The sequence below is a fragment of the Patiria miniata genome, unplaced genomic scaffold, assembly GCF_015706575.1.
Source record: "Patiria miniata isolate m_02_andy unplaced genomic scaffold, ASM1570657v1 HiC_scaffold_8, whole genome shotgun sequence".
Lineage (NCBI taxonomy): Eukaryota > Metazoa > Echinodermata > Asteroidea > Valvatida > Asterinidae > Patiria > Patiria miniata.
The window spans coordinates 6,570,757-6,596,719 of NW_024037075.1; the positions used below are offsets into that span (position 1 = coordinate 6,570,757).

Genomic DNA, 25,963 nt, shown 5'->3' on the forward strand with positions numbered 1-25,963 from the left:
GGACGTTGAACAATAGAGGACAATAGGGTCCCCAATTCTTGAAGGTCCCCAATTTGGCGATGTGTACAAAACATATGGGAGGTCTTCCTAAAAAGAACAAACAAGAGGGACACTTGTGTGTGTGAGGATGTGTGCCAGCCTTACCATCTTTGTGTGGACCTGAAAACAAAACAAGTCCACACTATGCAGTTTGTGTGAACCTCCTGTGGACTAAGCCAGGTCCACACAAGGTTTCCCCCTCTCTGGAAAACAGGTTTAGAGGCATTTTGGGATTAGGGTTATCCATCGCAAAAGGAAGAGGAACACTCAAGGAAATCATGATAAAAAAAATTGTGTCGAAAGACTGTTCGCAGTGCGAGTAAAAGTGCGAAGACAAAGGAATGTCCACGCTAGGTATGTAAGGTAGGCCTGGATGTGTGTGTGGTGTGATGACTGAGAACGTAATGCACATTTGTTGGTGTCTAGACTGTATTACAATGAATGAGTAATTTTTTTTTTAAATTAATTTAAAGTTGAACAAAGAAATTGACTGGAGCGGGGTTTGAACCCGCAACCTCCGCATTGCTGTTCCAGTGCTCTACCAACTGAGCTGTCCAGCTCTATGTTAGCGGCTCCCCATTTTGTCAATGTCTTTGTCCAAGCCATAAACTCGTATGCCATGTAGCCACGGATCAGGTCCTAAAGTCTCAAAGCTGCCAATCTGGGAAATAGCAAACGGGGATCACTCAGAGATGATATGGCTGCCCTCTGTGGTTTATTTGAAAGTTTTTAATTTAAAACAATTTTGAACATATATTATTGACATTGTCTGAATAACATTAAATCAAACCATATATGGTTGGATTTAATGTTATTCAGAAAATGTCTTGGTTTACATGACAAAAATGTCCATCATAACCACCTATGTACCTGTACGCCAATCCCTATTTTATTAAGATTTTGCCAAATCCAATACTATCCAACATGTGTAATTAAGGCCTGCTGAATCCAACTGAAGCTAACCAGAGGTATTTTTGATGACCACTAACTGGCTAAGATCAACGAACGAGGCCAGACAGAAACCGCTCCCTGATGATAGATCTTGTTAATTTCGGTGGAGTTAAGGGTTAGTGTGATCTTAATGGTGCCCACAAATATGAGTGCTTGTTTGATATCTGCAATATAGTGTGCTGTGATCGACTCTATTATCACTGCAACTGCAATTCTGACATCAAATGGGCTCCATGCAAAAACTACACGACACATTTGAAAAACTGAATATCCAAACGTGGGCAATTTCAAGTTTTGAGTGCTATAGACTCCGTGCACAAGTACCCCCTCAACGTTACAAAGGGAGAGTTGGGGGAGACCACTGGGAGGGACTCTCAAAATTACTGCACTGCCCGTCGCGCCTGATGCTCACACCAACTCGCCATGGGTTTGTGTCATTGCAAGTGCACACTCAGAATAAGATTAGCGCGTGCACACGCTGCAACTTTCAAAAGGGGTCAAAGGGCGCCGTCTAGTGTTCATTAACAGAGCCCATAGTGCTGTCTCAAGCAAACATTTGCAGTTGACTTTGCAATATGGTCAGCTGGTTCGCACACACTCAAGAGGAGGAGTTCGCAATACAGTGTTCAACCAAGGGCTACCATGAATTACACATATATAAGTACCATTGCACAGTGCATCTTTGTGGAAAACATCTGTCAACATTAGGCTATAAAGAAATTGCACCCTCATTTGGCACTTATGATGCAACAGCGCCCTCTATGTACGTGTAGTTCCCACATGAAGCCCAATGATTGGTTAATCTGAATCACTAAAATCCTAAAAAAAAAAAAAAAAAATTAGCTGGTGTGATAAATACCCACATCATGGACCTGTAGTCATGTACCGGTAGATTTGGATCGTGTCCAACACGGTACCTGAAACCATAACAAAAATGACACCGGTTGCGTTGACGATTCTTGAGTATTTTGTTGGTAAATGTTTTGGGGTCTAATGACTGGTTAAGCAAGAGAAAGTTATGTCAAATCCCTTGAACAAATGCATGCACAAAGAACACTGGGACCACTCTTATGGACTCGGCAAACACCCTTATAATGTACTTTAAAAACATATTAAATAGCTCCATTTTTTCCTTTTTCTTTTTATCAAGATGGTGTTTTTGTGAGGGGGCAGAATGCTATGCCGCAATCTATCAAAAATGTCCCCAAGTTGTCCCCAAGTTGTCTGGATTATGCTTGAAATCCTCCGTACTGCTCCAGGATGTCACTGCCCAAGCCTCAACATATTGACAGTCACTGCCGCAGGATTTTGCAGGATGCAGGAGTGGTCACCCCTCCACGGACCATATTCAAGAAATAATGGAGGAATTTGCAGGATTTAGGATATATACATGTATGCTATTTTTCCATGATGCCAATTGGTGGATTTTGCAGGATTGAGGCTACATCCAAGCAAAAAGGCCATATATTCAAGAAATAATGGAGGATTGAGGCTATATGCAATTTTTCCGTGAGTCCAATTGGAGGATTTTGCAGGATTGAGGCTACATCCTAGCAAAAATGCCCAGGGAGTTAGGGTTAATAGAGAAAAACAAATTGACGCATAGGGAAAGCAACTTTAAGTTTATATTCCCTCCAAAAACAGAGAGTTGAAAATTTAATCAATTAGAGAAAAACATATTGACGCACAGCGAAAGCAACATTAAAGGGAATATACAACATTTGTAAACATCGAAAAATAAAACTACCAAGTTTTTGCGAAATACCTTAACAGGATGTTGGTAAATGACAGTCTAAAGCATCCTGTAAAATTATGGCACCTGGTATACTGTCATTTTCAAGAAAAGTGGTATTTTTGTATCAATTTCCAACGCTGATCGGCCGATCAGCGTTGGAAACAACTGGCTTTTTTTCAAATACTGGCCCCAATTGACCATTGCACTTGTTTGCAATCGATTACAAACCTATGAACGGGTACGAGCCAGCTAGACTGGTTCCTGACCTTACAATTCCCCAATGTATGTAAACTGCTCTGTTTCTTCTTATATGGAGTCAGGGAACCAGACTACAGGAAAATGATCGTTTTTCTTGGTTTTTATAGCATTTTCGAACCCAAAACCTCCAAAAAGTCAGTGTAACTATATTTGCTTTATATTTCCAACCCCCCAATTCCATCCATTTCTGAAAATTACAGCAAAAGCAAATGATGTATATTCCCTTTAAGTTTATATTCCCTCCAAGAACCCTTTAAATGGTATCAGTGTTGGTTCATCCACTGACAGCTAATATCAATGCAATGTGGTAATGACGATCTCCAACCAGCACCTTTGGGCCTTTACCTGTCTATAGCTACGTGATGTAACACCATCTCCCCTACGAGCAGAACAGGCGCGACCACTGACGACATTATTTCCTTCCGTTCTCCTCATGGCGACAGTGCAGCTGCTCCCATTTGTTTGTTTCCCCCCCACTGTCTCTCCCCAAAAATAGCCGCCCGCCCCATAATCATTCACCCGGTATTCTGCGGTAATGTAACCAACCGGAGGTGCTAATCGAATAAGCCACTGTGGCACATGGAGAGGTGAGGGGGGGGGGGGGGTGTGAAACGATATGTTACGAGAGCTGGGCATGACCTCCGAAGGTGGAAGCGTTCGTGTTTGTCTTAACGCCAACATGACAGCTATTGCGTATGTGACCAATGTTGTCACATTCTGATGATGCCACACAGGATGCAATGCTCCAAAAGGAGGAGTGTTGCTTATTCAAGGGTGATGTTGGGAGAAAAGGATCAATCCACGAAATTATCAGCAGAGGGTTTAAGGGTCACCGAGTCCCCCGGGCCAATTTAGGGTCTATGATTTACAGTATTTTATCTAAATTTACCTTACGGTGCCCCTAAAATAGCAAGGCTATAGAGCCTTGCTATGTAGGCAAAAACACCTTTAGGCCCTACGGTGAAACATCTGGAATTCCAGATTTCAAAAGAAATTCCTTAAAAATCCTGAAATCAGGGAAAATTCTAACCAAATAAAACAAAAATCAGAACAAACTCTGATTAAAAATCCTGTAAAACAAATCCTGAAATCATGAAAAATCCTGCCAAATCTCACCCTTGCTTGAACTTACTGGATAACAGCATTAGTGCTGTTTTTAGAAATTTTGATTACACAAATCAGAATTTGTTTGGACGTGAGTGCACCTAAAGCAGGAAATACACAGATGAGGCATAAACAAGCGATGTATACATGTTCATTATAATGTATACATTGTATACATTGTCAATGTATACATTGTATATAATTTCCATGTGAAAGACAGCCACATGCATGTACTCTGTCTGTTGAGGATTTGGGCTTGATTTATAATGTTATTGAATTTATTAAATGTACTCATACCAAACTCAGCTACACTGACGCCACATTTACATGGCCTGTACCAACCATTGAAAAATGAAGCAAATAGTTTCAAAAACACATTCACAAGGAACTCCCTTACCCCTCCTCACAACCTTCCTCCTGCCCTTCTTGGGGTAGAAAATGATCCTAACTAAAAGCAAGTCTTTAAAATCAATACGATGATTATCAATATTAATACTGATATCATAAGTACATTTAAAACCAGCTAGGGGCCTGGCCACCGATAATGGCCCTCGCCGATCCATGGCCAGGCCCCTAACCGGTTTTAAACGTACCGGCCAAGCACATTTATTCCCATGCGCAAATACCTTTCAGTCAAAAAGTCAAAACAAGTCAAACATTTTCCAACGATTTTGTTCAACAATTTTACCTCATGTTTTGTGAAACATCCTCTTCCCGTGTCTATGGTACATGGCATGTGCCTCACGCGAGTAGTGCTAAAAATCTCCTTTTATTGGCACACGGTGCATAGTGCACAATGTGGCGCATAGTGCACAATGTGGCGCATAGTGCACAATGTGGCGCAGAATGCAGTAGTGCAGGAATAAAGTGTAAACCATTTTGTGTTTATTAACCGTTTAAACGTGACAGGCTCTTGACCAAGAAATGGGTAAACGGTCTTAGGTTTCTATGATTTTTTACCAGTTTTTTTTTAACCCTTTTTTAAAATTTTCTTGGAAAAGCAAACAAATTGAATGTTACATGCACAAAAAACAGTACTTATCAGGAATTAGGATTTAATGTAATTTCAGGTGTTTTTTTTTTTAATGACATGTCTGGTGCCGTGACAAATGATGCACCAACTCTCAAGAACCATGTATTTTAATTGATACACACACTAGACCTTTGCTCTAACACGATGCAGAGTGGCCCCTTACACAACACCGGTCAACAACATGTCGGTTTGTTCTCGGACAAATGGGGTCAGAGCAGACATTAATCTTCATCAATCGACATCTGGACGGTGAACGGAGACATTTTTTATCCAAGTTTTGTGGAAAAACCTGCTATCAAACCTTAAAAGGTCAGTTTGACGTCAGAATATTCAACCTAGTTTTTTATGCCCGATTTGAAAAAGAGGAAGACCAGTGTTTTTTCTTGTTGATCAAACTGCCAAATGGTCTGTGTTTTTTGAAAATTTGAAAAATTTTTGGTTTGTGAGGCAAACTGGCAAACATTTTATTAAATGTTAACCAAAACATTAATGCTCCTGGTGACCACTCCCCCCCCCCCCCAAAAAAATTATAACCAAATCCCAGACCACATTAGGATGGAATGACTATGTATATATATTTACTGGTGACAAAACAATTTTGTTTAATACAGTGTGACCCTCAAGCACAAAACCAGTTGGAAGTTGCGCAACCGTATCTTGAGATACAGCCTATAATAAGGGAATAAATGTGTGCTCCGGAGGTTTTTATCACTCGTTTAATACCGCTTAGAGTCTGGGTGCTGATAATTACCCGAGCCGGAGGCGAGGGTAATTATCAGCACCCAGACTCTAAGCGGTATTAAACAGAGTGATAAATACCGACCGAGCACATATTTATTCCCATTCATAAATACCTTATCCGTAAAAAAATATTAAATAATTCGTTCAAAAAATCCCGATTTTGTTCAACAAGTTCACTTCATGCTTTTTGAAACATCCCTCTAGCAAAATAATGGAGTGTTCAGCTGGCGAGTAAGATGTAAACAACCCTTTTATGGAGATTGACGCGCGCGTAGCATGTTCTGCGCGATGTCACGCAGAACGCACCTGGGCGTTGCGTTTTGAATTTAGAACTATAAAATTCTGTCTCGCTTGTAGTGTTGCGCATGCCTACGTGAGGATTGTGAACGTTCAACCAATGAAACGTTAAGAGGCACTGGATTTTTAGGAGTCCACATTTTGTTGTGACACTGGAAAAGTGTTTAAGACCAGCTAGCCATGTCTTTATCATCCGTTTAATACCGGCCACGTGACGGGCTCTCGACCAATAGGAATGGCTAAACTGTCTGAGGTATTTATGAATACAATATATAGGCAAAATTATCAAAATTCTGACTTAGGTGTTAAAATATAGAACAATGAATAATATTTTCATTTCAATGAAGTTAATTTGTAAGGCCAGCCTCAGGTTGGCCTGCGATTTGCTTGTGCCACGACAGAACTAGCCTTGGTCAAGCGTTCGCTAATAGTGCTTTGTACAGTGCAAAGAGCACGGCTGTGGTCAAGGCATTCATTAATAGTGTCTCTGATGGTATCTTGCCGCTAAAAACAAAAACACTATTATATAAATAAATAAGTAAATTATAAAACCGTTACAGTGTTTTTGTTTTTGGCGGCCAGATACCATCACGGACACTATTAACGAACGCCTTGACCAAGGCTAGTTCCGTCGCGGAGCTAGCAAATTGCACATTGACCTGAGGCCGTCCTATCTTATTAATGCTACATGTACATGTATACCATACGGTTGCTTATGAATGCTTGGAGTTTCATGTTCATAACAGTTTTGTAAATTTTGTAACTCGGGATCAAGTCAAATGTCGTATCAAGCCAACATGATGCCACTTCCATCACTGCAGTATCACAACCGAGATTCTCCATTTCCAATATCTTCAACATCACGAACACTCCGCCCTAGTTAATCAGAATAATACAGGTTAATGTATCGTGAAATCGGACACAAAAACACTGTGCGCGCACTCTACATTGCCGACTTGCTGACATTATTAAAAATGTCCCTCCCAGGTACGAAGGCTTGAAATCGAATGACACACAATACAAGTCTGGACTGTTAATATTAACACTGCACTGAATACGACTGCGCCACTGCGTGTTACCGATAACATTTCACTTCCTTATCAAAGTAGGCTATCCTTGATTTTGACGGATCAGTTCACCTTTCTGAAACCGTGTTTTAATACTGATGCATGTGCGTGGACGTGTTCGTGTACGTGCGCCACAATAATGGGGCAGCTTTATTGTGAACGGGGTTGACAAGAGCACAAAGCGCGCTGTAAGTGATCGTCCAACAGAACAGATGCTGCAGTCAGAAATGTGATAAGGCCTGCACTGAGATCTAGATACAAATTAAGGCAATGAGAGATGTTCTAAGATGTTGGACTTGACCAGTGAGATTTCATAATTTACTGTTACACCATTATTACCTCCGGCTCCGCCAAGGAGGTTATGTTTTCATCGGATTTGGTTAGTTTATTGGTTGGTTTGTCTGTAAACAAGATAACTCAAGAACTTATGGACGGATTTGCATGAAAATTTGTGTAAGGATAGTCCTTGGTACAAGTGCAAACCGATTAGATTTTGGAAGTGATCCGGATCTGGGTCTGGATCCAGGTTTTTTTTAGGGGTTCTTCACCATTTGTGCGAGTATTTCTTTTGGGTGTACTGACAATATGGTGGGGAATTGTTTAGCCTTGGCGGAGGTTTGCACTCTCTGCGTGCTTTCTAGTTTCAACTGTTAGGAAATGAACAATAAAAACCTTGTCAATTTGTTATCAAGAATACACCAAGAATGTAGGCAAATTGAGTTGACTTGTAACTCAAGTATTCTGTCAAAGAATGTTTCCATGGCCTTCTTTTATCAATGAGGGCTAATTTCAGAACAACGCTTCTCCTCTTGCGTTTACTGTGAAACAGATGTGTACATGTACGTCAGTTTATGTGTTACGTACTTGGCAGGGATTCATACATTGTACTTCAATGCAAAAATAAATTGTATGTTGGTGTTCTGTTTTTTTTTTTTTTTTTTTTTGGAGAGATATAATTCCAACTCTATTCTAGTAACAAGTTGTCTGAGCACTCAAATTTGTTCTACAGGGTAGTCACACAAAAAAAGTTTCACTTTTCAAACTCAGATTTCTCAAAATTGGGGAGACATGTTAAAATTGCTTTACGATATTCCTAAACTACAAAATCTTCATGGTATTTGGTGAAAGCGGCGTTAAAAATATAGCCTTAATTAATAAATGGCGGCCATTTACATAAATACCAACATGGTGAGACATGGTCATTGTTTTGCAGTTCTTTGTGCACGCAGTGCTATTGTTTTGACCATGTCTCATAGACTTGCGTGTGGATAAACTGGTTTTTGACCATTTTTCTGTAAGTTGCTGCTATTTCTTAATTTCGGCTTTATTCTCAACGCCGTTTTCACCATGTACCATCAAGATCTTGTAATTTAGGAATATCTCAGAACAATTTCAACACGTCTCTCAAATTTTGAGAAATCTGCGTCTGAATAAGCGTAAACTGGTTTTTTTTTTACCACCCTGTGTATGTATTAATTTATCATCCTTGAATATAGTTGCAATTTCGTCATGTTTTGGTTTATTTAGGGTTCTTTCATAGTGATACACGATGGGGAACCTGTATTCTTTATGCGAGATATATTAATGCTGTCCGAATTTTTTAACCCTGTCTTTACTTGCTTTATCCCAATGGAAGGCTGGGTGGAGTTGGGGAAATGATTTTTAGGGGGGGGGGGGGGGGAGGACGACACAGATGCTCAAGCACCACAGTTGCAAACATCCTTCTCTTTCACCCAAAACAAAAAAGCAAAAAACAAAAATCAAGAGAAAAAAAAACGAAAAAAAAATAACCCAAAGGCTTTGGTGAAAGGACACAGCAATTTGCATATAATAAGAAAGACACCTACTTATTTTCCAGGTTAGCCTGTCCCGCCGGGCGGTCCCCCTCAAAGTGCTTGCGCAGGTCCTTGGTTCGGTGGGCCGGCACGGTGGTCAGGTAGTTGGAGAAGGGCTTCTCAGCCCCCCAGCTCTCCAGCTGAGCCACGGAGGAGGAGCGGCCTCGATGTTCCCCATTGGATGTCAGTGGGGAGTTGTTCAGGTCGTTATTCTGTGGATGGTGGGGAATATGAGAGCGCGATTAAAGGGCAATCAGATAGCTTTGCACGATTGTTTTTTAAAAGAAATTGAAGATTCTAAATTCAGTTGGGCAAACGAAATTGACTGAGGCAGAATTCTCAGGTTGTAAAGTACATGTACATGTACATGAAGATAAAGCTGTTTCAACAGGCCAGTTTAGACCTTATACGAATACATCAAGCTTAGAAACCTTAGTAAATATCACGATGATGCATTTTGGACAATTTAGCACACTGGTGTTTATGATGTCGACGAGCTGACTAGCACAGCATGCTGAAAAAACACCCATTCATTTCTTACCATATTAACAGAATAAAGTACATTGCCCCCCTAGAAATGCCAACAAAAAAAAAAGGAGAAAAAAAAACAGGTGTGAAGTCAAATTTGCTATTAATTTAATACAAATTTAACAAAATGGGCGTCTGCAGGCCTGGGGTGTCAATGGTGGGTGGGGTGGGTAAATGTCCTCTGCCCACCCTCGAAAAAATGATAAATTGAGAATATCCTAGAGAAAGTACAAGGATTTTTTTTGGGGGGGGGGATGTGCTTTGCCCCCCCCCCCCCCCCTCTAGAAAAAATCATGGCGACGCCCATGCATACAGTTTTCCATCCCTGTGTGAAATGTTCACTTATGAGCAACGGACCATTTTCATCTGTGAATAGGGGCCATGAGACTTTATACGCCTGAATACAAGTAAATCCCTGTCATCTGATTGGTAGGATGCTGATCACATGTCACTAAATCATGTGTCCCAACCCTCCTGGAAAGGAACATTCCAACTGTCACCTCATGAAATAATTCTTACCATTGCACTTGTAAACATTCATTATTTATATAATATAATCTGGGCACGTGATCACTGTACACTCTTGAGGCCCCCTTCAATGGCGAAAGCATTGTGTAAGCTATTGTGCAAAGGTACTGCCCCATGGCGGATTATCTGAACAGTAGCTAGCACAATGCTTTCGCCATTGAAGGGGGCCTCCATGATGGATGTGATAGCATAAGTAAGTAGTAAGCTAGTATGGAGGTAATAAAGGTCTTAACATTCAGAATTTTGAGAATCAGACATAATTATTCACATTTTTTTCTGTCTGCGCTTGATCATCTGATGCTTTGCAATATTGAAACGGAAATCACTGCAAATGGCCATACATGTAAGGTACAGTCAAGGGCCGATCGGGGGGGGGGGGGGGGGGGGGGGGGGGGGGGGGGGGGTGGCACAGGGGCCATGGCCCCCCCCCAAAAAAAATGAACCCATTTTTTTTAAAGTGACGTCACAATAAAGGCAGGCACTCCGTACACCACCATCTTTTCCTCAATTTTTTTTAAAGTGGTCAGAAATTGACTCAGATCACACCACAGAGCATCTAGAATCCAATAAAAAATTTGGGGCCCTTAAAGGGCCCCGAACCCCACGCCGTCATTTTTTGGTCACACTTTTTGCCCCCCCCCCCCAAATTGTGTTCTGGATCCGCCCTTGGGTACAGTATGAATTTTGCATTGCCACTCAATTTCGCATTGTACAAATATGAATGTTGCAATTACACAACACTAAACAGGGCAAGTTAGCGAGCACAGTTCCACAGCAAATTATGCAGGGCATTTCATCATGCAGCCTTGGACAATAAATTTCACGGCAATTTACTTGAGAAAAACCTGTATCAAAAACAAACCAGCAAATCAAACCTACAAAATGTTGCTAGGCTCATTATTAACATTCATCACCAGACTGAAGTACGCATGCAGCCGCAATCCAAATAAAAGCTTGTCTCTGGGGTTGATTGTATGTAATCAGTAGGGCAGATTTACGATGGGCAAGTGCACACAGAGATTATTATGTGGGTGATTAGGGACCAGATTTATGAGTAAATTGAAGGCATAAACTTGCAGGGTAATAATGAGTTCTTGGGCCTAATGGTGTGTTCTTTGCCCAGAGACCCTTTGGTGGCTTCCTGACTGAATCAAGTGCAGTGACATTTGATATTTTAGCAATGCGGCGATTTCATTCAAACTTGTCGAACTAATGTTCATGTTAACCCAAGTTTTTTTTTTCTCCTATTGAGTTTGTGAAATTTGTTTGTTTTATTTTAATGAAGGAACCACGTTTGTTTTTGCTGGTCCCAGGTTCTTGCTTAAGTCTCACCTTGGAATAAAAGTTTGAAATAAGATTGCCAGGGGCAGATCAAGGTTTGACACGTGAGAGGGGGGCCTGAGCTATCGAGAGGGGGGATTAACGGTTTGTGTTTTTGTTTTTTTGTTTTTTCCTATAATTTTTCTTTTCTGGCGCCCCAAAAGGAGGGTTTCGAGCCCTGACGGGAAACATGGTGCTAGTTCTGCTGATGTTCTTGGGCAAGACAATTTACCACAATTGCCTCTCACCACCCATGAGTATAAATGGGTACCCATGAGTGGAGATACCAGATTGCGCAGATCTTAAGCTGTGGCAGAAAACTGGTCTCATGAACTTGTGATCAGGTGTTATAATAAATGTGAAGTACCTTGTGACTTTGGTATGGGCTCCGTGCGCCAACAAAAGAGGGAGCCCTTTTACTTAGCAATGACGTCCCATGGGCGGGACACTACATTTCGCTGGTTGACGTGCGCGCACCGTTCCTTGTGTGTGACGCACGTACACCAGGGGATCTGTATAGTATGTACCCGCAGTGCCGCGGCAAAATATTGCAGTCAGGCAAGATGGCGTCGTCCGGTCACCCCCAACTGAACTTTCTTTGCCGGTGAGGGGGTACTTGTGAACGGAGCATATACATGTAAAGCGTTATAAATGCATAAGCACCACATTATCACAATATTATGTATCTCTTTGCATGTACATGTACCTTTCGGGGTCCCTTGGCCACGATGAGGTAGGTATCAATGTTGTGATCTCTCAGGTAGGAGTTGCGGTCCTTCCCGTTGCCTGGCTCGACCTCGTAGTCGCCATTGAGGAACTTCAACGTCGGCGTGGTGATGTGGACCCTCCTAGAAAAGGGGAACAAGAACAAAAGAACAAATAATGATATATAAATATAAATGCCACATGCTTCTTTAGGCATAAAGGGTCATTTGCTTTTCATGCTTTTTGTTTAATTCCAATAATAACACCACTCGAAATCCAAAGAAGAACGTTCAAAACCTAACCTGTAGAAGTTTCAGCTCAGTGGATATTACACTTTTCGAGAAAACAGTGAAAATCCATGCACAACCTTTTGAACACGAAACCAATTTCGTAATTATAACTCTTTATTCCAAAAAACAGTAAATTAACTGATGGTTGGATATCACCAACATTTTTTTATTTCTTCTAAATGACAGCAAGCCAGACGGAATAACTTCACGAGATGTTTAGTGCTAATACAGTCTTTAATCCAAGTAAGTTTGTGATAATAATTTGGTAGGTTACCTTTTGGGTAACTGCAAATGATCCAGTACGTGTTTTAGGCTGAGAGAATAAAAGCAGTTCACAATACTTTCCGCCACAAAGCTTTTGTCCCAAAGATGCCGAGTTTCAACTACCTGTTCAACATACCGCACATCCTGCGGTTATTCATATGTCCTGCATTGCTTATAAATGTGCAGGGCAAATCAACCTCAAGTGTTATTCCAACTAAAATCACACACGAGAGATCTTAAAACTTGCCAAGTGTGAAAGTGGTGCAGTTATTGTTTTGGTTTGCGGTAACACCATATGGTAATAACTACCGGTACTGCTTAAAAGATATTTAGTTCTGAAAAGAACTTGTCCTGCTTATTATCAACTTTTGCTAAGTAGTTTCAGTTCTGATAAAAACAGTCCTGCCTTAAGTTCTAAAACAACTTGTCTTTGGTCTCAACGTTTCGACTAGCCTGCTCTAGTCATCGTCAGGAGACTCGATATTGATACTCCACCATGCAAAGCCTAAAATCTTATATGGTGTAATTATGTTTGTGGAATTCTTTTTTTTTTTCATAACGCTGACAAAAAATTTTACCACTCTGTCCTTACTCCTAACGTCTAAGAAATGAATTGAATCAGTTTATTTTAAGTGAGGGTTTAGTCTATGTATATATACAGCCAAAAGACAGGAACAATTCATTTACTTCTCTCCTTTTGTGTGTGTGTGTGTTTTTTTTTTAAAAAGCAGTCATATACTATGGTAAAGGTTTACTGTTGTACTACGCAAGAAGAATTAGATCTTTTGAACTTTGATGACTAACTAAAGGCAAAAATAGCAGTTATGCAAGAAACACCCAGAGGAAAATGACTCTAATTCCATTTAAAATAAAATGTCAAAATCCTGAAAGTAATTACAACTTTTAAAGAAAAACTGAGGTTTTTATATTTAATTAATAGAATATTTCAAATTTGATTTGAGAACTAGATTACGAATTCCTAGAAACAATGATGCGTGACACGGAAGTTGGTTAGCGCTAGTAAATACTTCAATCAAAAATAGGAAATCCGGAGGATTTGGAGTCTTTGCGTAACCCAAAACAAATATTGGCTGACAAAACATCGGCTCAGCATAAGCCAGGCCTGGTAATGAGGTCTGAAATTTGAAGACGCGTCCTTGGCACAATTTCATGTTTTCAGCAAATGGCAAATCCCATCTCCTCAAGGTTTGACAAGCTAATAACCATTCATTGCAACCAGGGCGCAATTTACCTATCGCGGTAGTATCGCGTCAACGTACCGTAGCTTGTCATATATTGTCTAATTACATGATACACAAATGGACGCGGAATGCGCAAAAATTGAGATAAACAAAACTTAACGTACAAAATTCCATAGGTTTGTCTAGGGGGCGTGGCTAACTTGCAAACGGTGATGTCAATTTCATGGCTCTGCTTTATACACTAAGTAAAAAATCCCTGCTTACTGTAGCAGAACATTCTGTGCTTACAGTAAGCGTCTTTCACGGGTTAGTGAAGAATTTTGGCTTCTGCGCATGTGTACTGGGTACATCCTGTAACTTATGATTCTGCGCTTACAGGGTTAGCGCAGAATTGTTCTGCCAGCGTGGTTAGCATCGAATGGTGATCGTAAGCGCGGAATGCTGATTTCGGGCACAATTCAAAACATCACTCGGCAACTTTTGAATTAAAATGAAGATCCTAGAATATTATTTACTTGAAAAGTCCAGCATTCACTGAGCTAAAACTTCATCAGGTTAGTTGTTAAGCACCCGTCTTTACATTTGGAGCACTTTTGTTGCTTCAAACGGAAAAAAATGCACAAACGACAAATGACCTACCCTACCTGTTAATCAACCATATTGTGAAGTGTACCCTCTGAAACTTCAACAAAAATTAACTGTCAAAGCATCATTGAAATTAGCAGTGTGTTCCCCCTTGATTAGTTTCTGATCCCCACAATTTTGTTTTCGAAAACAAATTAATTTGTCCCTCCCCTACAAAGCAATCAGTCTGCTGTGCCACAACGAAAGAAAAAGCTGTTTTCTGCTTTGCCGTTTTAATTGCTCGTCCATCCCGAGGGACAAACAGAGTTTTGTTTATATTTAATAAGCAGCGGATATGAAGGATATGAAGAGATAAAAATCCACAAGGAATTGCCCACATTACTTTGTATCGAGACTTTACTGTTAGAGATTTCAATTGGCATTCAGTCATTATCCGTTTTAAACCTTCTCATTTCCGAGTCACAGTGCCCGTGCACTTTTGAGAAACTCTTGATTTAATTTATACCAGAACGTACTAATTTGAATCTGACCAGCAACAAACTACAACTCATCAAAATACATGTACAAGTCACTGAAGTTGAGTTCAAGGTAAGGAACAACTAAAAGTCAAACCCAAGCCTACAAGTCAAACTGTGTACATTGCTTGTTTGCAGTTGATATGGGGAAGTTTTTTATTAAGCAAATTAGGACTGAGTTAGGCCAAAAAAAAAAAGTCTCCGGTTTCTGGTATGCGCGCGCGTCGCCGTAGCCATGCGCGTCGGCAAAATGAAAAAAAAAATTTTCAATACAAGATGATGTCTCAAAACCGCCAAACTCACTGGTTCGACTGGAATTCTGCTGCTGCACAATTTTAACGTGTTTTTAGATGGGGTTATGGTCGAGAATAAGCTTTATGTGGCCTCTTTGGACTCCCATATATTTGCACTAAGTTTAGTCGGGCACCATTTGCAGTCATCAGCCGACATTTGAAGCCAAAAAAAAAAACCAGGTAAAAAAAAAAAAAAAAAAAGCCGCGTCGCCGCACCACTTTTGGGGCAAGCTCAATACCAGAAACCGGAGACTTTTTTTTTTTGGCCTTATGGGGACTTTCTGCTGTCCCCACAGCATTTCCGGTCCCCACAAATACCTCGTACAGACGAGTGTTCCTGCATGGCATTACGCCTGAGGACAGACAACAAAAGGAGCACAAAGGGGCCATTGATCCTCGAAGGAAGGTGCCTATTGTCCTCGAACGCAGGTTTGTGTGCTTAGTCTATGGGAGAGTGTTATATTACAGGGACAAAGGAAAACACAAAGCCAATCCTCGGAAGCATAGCAAAAAACGACTGGGTGTACGGTATGTCCCCACCAATACAGAACAAGTATGTGTGTGTTTTACAGCACACTTGTATTTTCATATAGCCCCCTCAAATTTGTAATATTGGCCCCAAATTTTTCGTGCCTACTTAGTCTACTAGTATGTAACAGATCATGGCGAAAGCCATGGTCTAAATACATTGGAGCAGATTCGATGATTAATTATACATGACAACCGCATCTTGACCTCTAGATTTTGACCAATCAGCAGGCGCATTCTACATACGGTCTTCGGTCATATACCGTTGTCTCATCATAATAGACATGGATACAAAAACCTATAATAAAAAAACCATATAAACACAGCAACAACGGCTCTGGTCACGTGCTCTGTATTATGTTACACGACAAGCGCCCGGCTGTTGTTGTATTACAAATACAAAATTGACATTCAACACAACATTGAACAACATTCAAATTGACCAATCACAGTTTTAGTCCTGATTTGAGAATGAAATGACGTCACGATTTAGTAAAGTCGACTCTGATTGGCCGAGGCGCGAGATCGCATTTATAAATCTGCACACTTTGACATATCAGATGTTATACAGGAGACTTGGCTCCATGGATAACGGGCGATAATCAGACTAGTGCCTACTTTGCATGTGATAACCCAGGCCTGCATCAAAAACTGGCGCCACTTGTTTCACGTACATGTGCTCCTAAAATGTCAAAACTCCATGCGAACGGCGTAAGTGGATAAATATGTTATTTCCATCACGTTACCATGCTACTGGGTACACACTGTAACTCATTCTATGACCTTTAAATCATTCTGAATCAATTGAATAGAATTTTGTGCGTACCTTGACCAGATTTACTAAACGTACCAAGTCTACAATATGTTGCAAAGACAGAGCGACTTTGCCCTCACCCACTCACTTTCTTCGCTACATTCTCTCATATTTTTCTGTGTTCCTGATGCCAATCGAGCTGTCTCTTCCTTGGATCTCGCCATTAATTTCCCCGTCATCAGCACCAAACGGAAGTGGCTAACTCAGTTTCCGTTCTTGAGCTTCAGAATTTCATACTAATTTTTGTGGCGCCTTGTTTTTCTATTGCAATCACGTTTTTCTATTACAATCACGGCAATGTATCCACATTTAATGTACAACCTTGAGTATTAAACATGATTATGACAAAAGGTTTCGTTAGGGCTAGATCTGCATGTCTGTTTATGTGGTTGTATAATGTTGAGCCCCTGTGCCTAGCAGTGGGCATCTAGAGGGGTGGGTCGGAACACCCCCCCCCCCTTCGGCCGCTGACTAATATGATAGTAGTAAATTAGGGCCAAAAATGTTATAAATGGAATGCTAAAATTCCTAAATTTATCAGGAGAAAGCATCGTCGATTTTAAGATTTTCCCGGGGGCATTCCCTCAGAGCCCCCTGGGCTAGTAGGCCGTTACTCCAGCACAACTTCACTCAACCCCCCCTTCCCCCCCACCCATTTCCTGAAAGCTAGATTGGTCCCTGTGTAGCTGGCGTCATCAAATCTGAACTGCTTTTTAAAAAAATCTTTCATTAGATCAGGGAAATGCAGCAAAGAGACGAGGTTGGGAAATTTGGCCTCCCCACCTCTGATCATGCATGAACAAATTTAATTTGCTGTAAAAAGTGAGAGAAAAGGCTAAGGGTAGTGATTGGGGGGGGGGGGGGGGGAACTACGACGAAATGTCCCACCCAATAATTTTGGGCAGGGGAAGCCAATGGCATTGTTCTCCATTGTCCCCCCCCCCCCTCTCAATAATTTAGCCCAGTACTGTGTGTATTGATTTTAACCCATCGTGCCTAAATGTGCACTTTATTTTTTCCCAAATGGTGTTTTAGTTGTAAGATATTGCTTGTGCACCACCCTTTTAACGGAAATAGCACATGGGCGTAAATGTGCATGTGCATGTGCATGTGCATCTTTGAACAGCGCCTCATTAGCCTATTCTGCATTTCGAAACATTTATCCACTGGAAATATTTTGCAGAAATGTCTGGAATAATTTTATAAACATTTGTTGCTGTGTGCATGCTCTGTTCTATATGGGCTTTTTTTTCAGCGAGCTATTTTTTTCTGCAATAAATTTTACCTTTGTGCTCCACTTCAATTGGATTGTAGGTTGAGAAATAAAATGATATATTTGAAAATTGAATAATTTGAGAATCTTGGGGGGGGGGGATTTGATTTCTTCTTGTTTTGCAGAAACAGGTCAATTGCAATGTATTCTGAGAATTATGGGCCACCTGACAAATGGCAGGAGGAAACTGATCAAATAGACTAGCTGGTATCATCAGGCTCCCTATTGTGTAGCAACCGGATCCGACCAGATCCGACCAGATCCGACCGGATCCAGCAGGTCAGCTGAGCATCTCGCTGCAGCAGGTGATAACCTAGATAGTCCACGGTTGCTGCTTGCACACAAACAGCTGTCAGGTAGTTCATTCAAGATAGGCACAGATTAACAAGTGTGACCGAGTGAATTGTTTCGCGGCTTTTGCTAATATAAACTATGCATGGTTCAGCATGCACTCCTCAAACTGAACCATAAGCATCTGTAATAACTGAAACATGTGCATTTTAATACATTGTAGGCAATCGTGAAGTTTAGAACACCTCCCTTGTTTACTAGTTCCATTCAAAAATTGCTTTTGCAAATGATTGTCAAATTTTCCAAACTGAGTTTTGCAGCCCCAAACAGTCTTTTTTATTTAGATTAACTCTAGGTTTTTGTAATTTTGAATAGTAGGCCTACCGTTCTTTGGAAGAAAATGTGACTTTCGTACCTGTTTTAGCACTTAAAGACGTGCCAGTCACAGCAGTTCAGGTGCTGTCATCATTTTACCCCATAGAGTAAGGTTGGCGTAGCGGTACTTTCCTCGCCTTCCACCGCCTTCCACCGCTGTGACCCGGGTTCGAATCCTGCCGGGCCAATACCGTAATTTCCTGCGGATAAGACGCGTCTTATCTGACTTTCTAGACCACAAAAACATCGCTGCGCCTTATCTACAGGTGCGCCTTATCTGGTGTCGCTTGAGTTCAAAGTGACGGTCTTTGTGTGAAGAATTCTTTCAATGCCGCAATCAATAATGCGGTCAACCGAGGCTCAACTCTCCAGACATTGTGACCATATTTTCATTCCAACAATGCTGCGATGTGTTGATCCCCCATGATCGTGCTTTCCTTCCAACAATGCCGCAATGCGTTGATCCCCCTTAGTGATCGTGCTTTCGTTCCAACAATGCCGTCATACAAACGTTTTTCTTTGTGGCCGTTTTTTCATTCCGAAAATGCTGCAATCAGAATTACTTAAACGTTTGGAAATCGCATTCACTCAAGTTCTATTGTGTGAACGTTGAGGGTGTTTATTGTACAGGATATCTTCGAAGTCTGCAAGCCTGAAGATCAAGATGAAAACAGTGCGAGTCGGTAAAAGCGGCTCAGGAAAGCGTACTTCCGGCCGAGCGCCATGTTATGCATACAGAGACCGCGCGAACCTCAGTGCACGTGTGGCCGAACATTTTGTAGAAACACGCTGCGGTGTATCATCAAGTCCGAGCGGTAAAATCTCGTTAAAATATATATTTCAACGGACAAATACATACACAGAGAAGAGAGATCACGTTCTGAGAATTAATTTGCGGAAATTCTCTTTCTCCACCGATGTATGTTATTTTCTACGATCCAAATTCGTCCTGATACGCTACTGTAGTCATGCACGGAACATCATGGTCCGGTACCGTATGTAGGCCGTAGTCACTGGTTCCTGGCCCACATCATAGCTTCGATTCTGTAAGCATGCGATGGGAACCAACGAATACTGATGGCACTGCTGCCGCACGGAATATCGTACAGCGGCATGGCTTCGACGACGTGCATCACAAATGCGTCAGAATTACAGGCCTTTTCGTCAAGATTTAGCGTGTCAAGATGAAATAATATCGTGTAAACGATTATGTTGTGCATGCAAATGGCGTGTGTAATATTACTGTGCGTATCGGCGGCTGAAAATGTGATCGGCGATTTGTTTTCTGTGTACGGTGAGTAATTATACTGACACTGTGACAGCTCGGTTACTTCTCCCACGCGGTCTGGGTATATTTTCCCGTGTCGAAGTCCAAGTGCGGACAGTGGTCACATTTGACCATTTCTCATTTTACTATCGTCTCGGTAAAACCTTCCAAAAAAAAAGTCCAGTGCGGACACGGCTTAATTCATCCTCCGAATAGTGTGATCGTTCTAAGGCAACACAATGGCCCCTTTGTGGCGATGTACCGACACCGGGTGACGCCTGGTGTTCTTCTGTGTGCGGTCAAACATGCGTCTTATGCGGCGGTGCGCCTTATCTGTTGGCGTTTGAATTTTTTTGGGGTGATTTTAGGGACCTGCGCCTTATCCGCCGCGCGCCTTATCCGCAGGAAATTACGGTATGTGGATTGGGTTTTCAGTCCCTACCTGATTCCGTGGGTTTTCCTCAGAATATTCCTCTGGGCTTTTCCTCCCACCTCTAAAACTGTAATTTCTTCTCATTGTCTTCTCTCTACAGGTTTCTTCAGGCTTCCGGGCTACAGTGCTTAAGGCACTTTTGAGGGACCCTTGGTTTCATTACCAGAAAGAAATAAAATAAAATAACAAATAAAATAAAAAAAAATTCTCTTAAATAAAAGCCCCACAAAATGAAGCCTGCTGATATTTTATTTAGCAAACTTAAAAATATACAGTTACTTTTCATTCTCTTATATGGAACAGGGTCCTAAGCTCCATGATTACCACATTGCATTTATTTCCTGAGAAATCATAAACCATACAGTGCTGGGGATAGTTTGGGGCTGTATAGGAAAAGGCCTCACATATTACTTTCATCACACACATATTCATAGTGCATTTTGTGCAGTTTTCCCTAAAAGTCACTGCCTGATGAGTTCAAACTTTCCCTAGCAAAACCTCTGTACTTTGTTAATGAATATGCCCATAAAAAAAATCAATGCACTGCCTGATTTGAGGTCTGAATAGAGTTATAAAGCTCATGTTGAAAAACACACAGTTCACTGGAGTTCAGCCCAATGTAATCACATTGCCAGTCCTGTTGTTGGACCTTTTGTTCACGATTCCCTTTCATGGGCCAGCTAACTAACAATTTCTTTTAACCAAACAAAATGTTGCGGAACAATTGATGCTTCTGGCAAGTGAAAAAAAAAAACCACAAGAAGAAGAAGCAAAAGTTACAAAAGCAATCTACATGTATGTCCTATCTTTTGCTTTGTGGCAGCATATAGTCACGCTTATCAAATCAAAATGTCAGTAAAGAACAGAGAACGCACGCCCACTCCTGCAACTTAATGTTGCAATCAATTTGATCACAAACTTGATAGCCGCTCACAAAAAAAATAACAAGTACTAAAAAGTGCAATTCATAACAACTAAATTAACATGTACAACTTATACATTGTATACACATTTAGTGTGCACTGTATATTTGCTTACTTTCACAATATTTTCATATGAGAACATGAATTTATTAAAGGTTAGTCCATCATTTGTAATTTGTGCATTTTGTTCGTTTGAAGCAACAAAAGTGCTCAACTTGAAATTCTAAAGAAGGGTGCTGAACAACTAACCTGATGAAGTTTCAGCTCAGCTTCAGCTGTATATTTTGAGGAAAACACCATTCTAGGATCTTCATTTCACACACTGATCCGACGAATTAAAGCAACCGCGTGTGCGTGTGCGTTGTGCCAATGATTGCGCGCGCTTCGCCGAATAAAAAAACAAACTACTAACGGAAATTTCCAACAGTGCGTCTTAAGACGCACCGTTGGAAAAGACCTTCTTTCGTTGATTTCTTCAAAATGACAGCTTGCCAGTAAGAATAATTTCACAGGGAGTTTAGTCCCCTTACCATCTTCCAACCAAGTATGCTTTTCAACAATAACTACGTCAGTTACGTTTTGGATAGCTGCAAATGATGGACTGTAGCTTTAAATTCAGTGTTTCAGCTTCAGAATCACATCTGCAAAGATGAGACCATACACACACGAAAACATACATGACAGCCTACAGGTACTACTTGTAATATTTTGAGAATCCCACATTTGACCCGTTAGGTTCCCTTCATTACTACACCACATTAGCACCTTGAGCATACATTTAGCCAAGGGAAATGCTGCAACATATTATGGATTTCCCAATACGTGGCGTACATGGCGCACCTTGTTTTTCTGCCGTTAGTACATTGTTAGAGCAAAAAAAATTATCCAAATTTCACAGGGAGTGAAATTTCATCAAGCTCTTAACATTCTCATTCAAAAATCCTGAGTTCCCTAACCATTACAAAGTTAACGGAGAAATGATTTTTTTCGTGATTTTCCAATTTTATTTTGAAGCGCACAATGAATCCTTTGAATATGCATCCAAAAAAAAAAATTAAAAAAATTTAAAAAAATTCTGACAGACTTACTTTGGGTATGTGAGTGGAGACAATAATGTTTATCAGAATTTGACTATGTCAACTTTAAAGAAATTCTTAAATGTTAATTTGGAGTTTTCCGAGATGTGTTCAAGTGTGCCAAGTTAGGGAAAACTCAGTCAATTTTGTGCCCAATTTCCGGATGCCACCGATTTGGAATTTCGGACTTAATTTCACGACACTGAAATTGTTCATATTAAATTTTAACAGTAAGCATTATTAATATTATTAAGGTAAAAGTACCAGTGTTTAATAACTGAATGAAGATGAAGTTTGTCAACAAAGAGGTTTGGCAACACTGCACGAGGAAAGTCGAGGGAAATGTTGAAGTGCGCCACGTTAGGGAACACCACTGTACACTTTTACATGCAGAATGTAAATGTGAGTATGGTTTTGAGGCACAAACAATCATGATAGGCACGCCAAAAAGACCCTAGCTACAGGCAATTTTTCCCTGTACTGTAATGATGTTTGCAAAGTTAATGACAAGGGACAGAACTCTAAATAAAGCTGACATACAAAAAGGCTGTGTGGGTGTTGCATTTCTTTTCCTGCTGATAAATGACACCCCCACCCTAAAAAAGAGGAGACTTATTTAAGTAAGATACATGTAACTAGCAACATTAATAAACAATGACTAATATTCTAGAAAACTGACGTGCTGAGAAAAAGGGCTTCAGAGATGCAGAGATGCCACAAGGTTTGCTTGAAAAAAAACGGAACTGGGTCTGCTTGAAAAAAACCGGAACGGCTGCTTGAAAAAACCGGACTTTTGTGTGTGTGAAAAAGCCACTCTGTGTCCGACACAAAGTCCCCGCTGTCATCTTTATCTTGTAGCCAAGCCAAGTTCTGTTTATTTTTTAATTTTGCTTCTATGGCCTTGAAAGCTGTCGGTTCGTTCAATCACTTTGACTTTTTCCATCCTAATATTTATTCTGCCTACCCGAATTTCCAACGTAATATTCGACACGAAACATGCATGATTCCACAACACTGCAATCGGTGTACATGATCCTTGCACTACGCGATGCGCTCAACGAAAACATGGTTGGTACCCGCATTTTTTGTATTCACATATATCACTGCGATCGGAAACCACCGATAGCTGAAATGATAGACTTGATTTCCAGGCTGAATGCTACGTGTGCTTAGCACACAACACGCCCGCACGCGGTGAAGCACGCGCGAGGCGCCGTTGTATACTGCGTGCAATTAAGTACGTTGGCCGTTTGTATCGCATGCAGGCTCGGCAACAACATACACAAAGACTGTTTTTAAGACTACTTCAACGAACAACGTTGTGCCATGCGTGCGCCTAAATGTACTAAATCGAGGTAAAAATCAACGCATTTCCACAGTTTTTCTTCTCTTTTTCTGGTTAATTTGACGGCCGGAAAAACCGGAATTTTGTGAGATTTTTTTTAAAAACCGGAATTCCGGTTAAAACCGGAAAAGTGGCATCTCTGGAGATGGGAAAAAAAGTAAACCACCTGTGTCAGAGATTATCTGAAACAAGATATGTAACCGAATACATAACATGCGTATTAGTAGCAGAAGCTTTTTTTTTTCTTCGAACTAAGGTACAAAAATTGACTTGACATTTGAATTTTGGTAAATACTTTTTACTGTTCATTCGGAAAACGCAGCGGGAGTTCAAGGCCCTTTTTGATTTCGAGTTTGAAAGTTTACCACTTTCGAGAGCCCACGTGGGAGGGATACGCCATGTGAGCATGCTGGTTTGTGCACGTATTGCACAAAGTAAGCACAACTCATTTTTTTTTCCCGACATTTTTTCAAAAGAAAAGAGGGGGAATATACCCCAGAGAAAAAGAGAGAGAGAGACAGTCTAAAGACCTTTCAGCTTCTGAATCATAAAGGACTTAGAAATCAATCAAGATGGTTCATGGTAAACAACGTCAGTTAGCAAGCAAAGCACGACTCTTCCAATCTTCGCATCTCCCACTTGTCAACTAACAAAAACCCCACTGCATACTTGTTCCCAAGGCTTCCATTATACAAAATTTGTTCTGCAAAATATCCTCAAGGGCCAACAAGGCACTCATATTACGCTTCAGTGCAATTTCCACTGAACCCCTGGTCTCATATTCTTGAGCGACAAGTAAAAACCTGATGCGGTTCGAGTGCACTTACAACGTGCAACATAAACGTCTTAAGTATTTCACGTAAATTTCTGGCAGGTAACTGCTTTTTTTGTCTTCCTATGGGAGTCTATTTTTGTACGTGGTGTGTTCTTTTCTTAACACCACTTTGTTCGTAACTCAAGGTATCCATTCCATGTCAAGTGACATTGGTTGTGAGTGGAGTACTCCACGCCTATATGGGGTTTTGACAACCGAACAGCCCTTAGGGTGTTCCTTATGGAAGCATGTTAGCAGCGCACATAAGGAGTATGCTTTCTCTCATCTGCAAAGTTTCACGATCAAGAGCGTAAACATATTTTGTACTTTAAAAAATATCTCCTGCCGTTTCGAGTGTAATGTTTTCGCAGATCTGATCCTGCATCAATTTAGTCCTTTTTTGAAATGTTGAGCTCGATAACTCTCCAAAGTTTTCGTTATTAAAGGCACGTGTATATGTAGGAACAGTAGTAATTATGCTGAAACGCACTTAACGACTTTAATGAGAAAAATCTCGCTCAAATATACCCTGTGAAAGTATTCTGCCAGTAATGGTCTCAATCAGAACAACAAAATTTATTAAAGGTGATTTTTAACGGGCACATACGTGCGTTAGCAACGGAATCCAGTTACAAACTAGAAAGCACTCAGAGAGCACAAACCTCTGCAAAGGCTAAAACTAGAAAGCACTCAGAGAGCACAAACCTCTGCAAAGGCTAAACAATTCCCCGCCACATTGTCAGTTCACCCAAAAGAAATACTCGCATAAATGGTGAAGAATCCTTAAAAAAAATCCTGGATCCAGAAACAGATCCGGATCACTCCCAAAATCTAATCAATTTGTACTTGTACCAAGGACCACCCCTAAAAAATGTTCATGCAAATCGGTCCATAACTTTTTGAGTTATCTTGTTAACAGACAAACCAACCAACAAACCAACCACATCCGATGAAAACGTAACATCCTTGGCGGAGGTAAAAATTGTGACTATGTTTTTCTGTTTTCTCAAAATGCATAGTACTAGTAGCCAATCAATAGCTTAGTTGTTATGCACTCAACTTAAAGATAATAGACACCATTTGTCAAAAATTAGTTTTTGCAGCTTCAAGGAACAACACTACAATAAATCTAAAGCAGGTTATTAAAAAACTAACCTGTGGAAACTTTTTCAGAAAAAAAAATGTGACGCTCCAACTTCATTGTTCTCAACGCAATTTTTTTTTCATTCAAAGCACGACGGGTTGGTCCTAACCATCGCGAGGAAATGATGGCTATTCCTTTTCTCTCAAAAACGACAGCATACATGTACCAGGCACGACGATTTCACAGGATGCATAATCCTATTATTTTCTTACAGTAAAGTCGGCTATTTCATGATACAATTGCAAGTTATAATTACAATTCCGGACTCACTTTTACGTTGTCTCTGACGACGTTATAAGGACCGTCCTTCACATCAGAGGCCACCAGAAGGCGGCGGTTGTTACATGCAATCGCCAAAATGTCGTCAGAGACAACGTAAAAGTGAATCCA

The 25,963-nt window shown here is 40.7% G+C and overlaps 1 protein-coding gene across 1 annotated transcript in view; it reads right to left on the minus strand.

The window, feature by feature from the left end:
* LOC119719137 (adenylate cyclase type 5-like) overlaps positions 1-25,963 on the minus strand; it is a 96,597-nt gene that overhangs the window by 13,550 nt on the left and 57,084 nt on the right. Inside the window, exons 6-7 of the mRNA XM_038188459.1 lie at positions 12,143-12,284; positions 9,073-9,272 (exon numbers count right to left, since the gene is read on the minus strand). Of these exons, the coding sequence (XP_038044387.1) occupies positions 9,073-9,272; positions 12,143-12,284 (342 nt within the window). The remainder of the gene's footprint in view (positions 1-9,072; positions 9,273-12,142; positions 12,285-25,963) is intronic.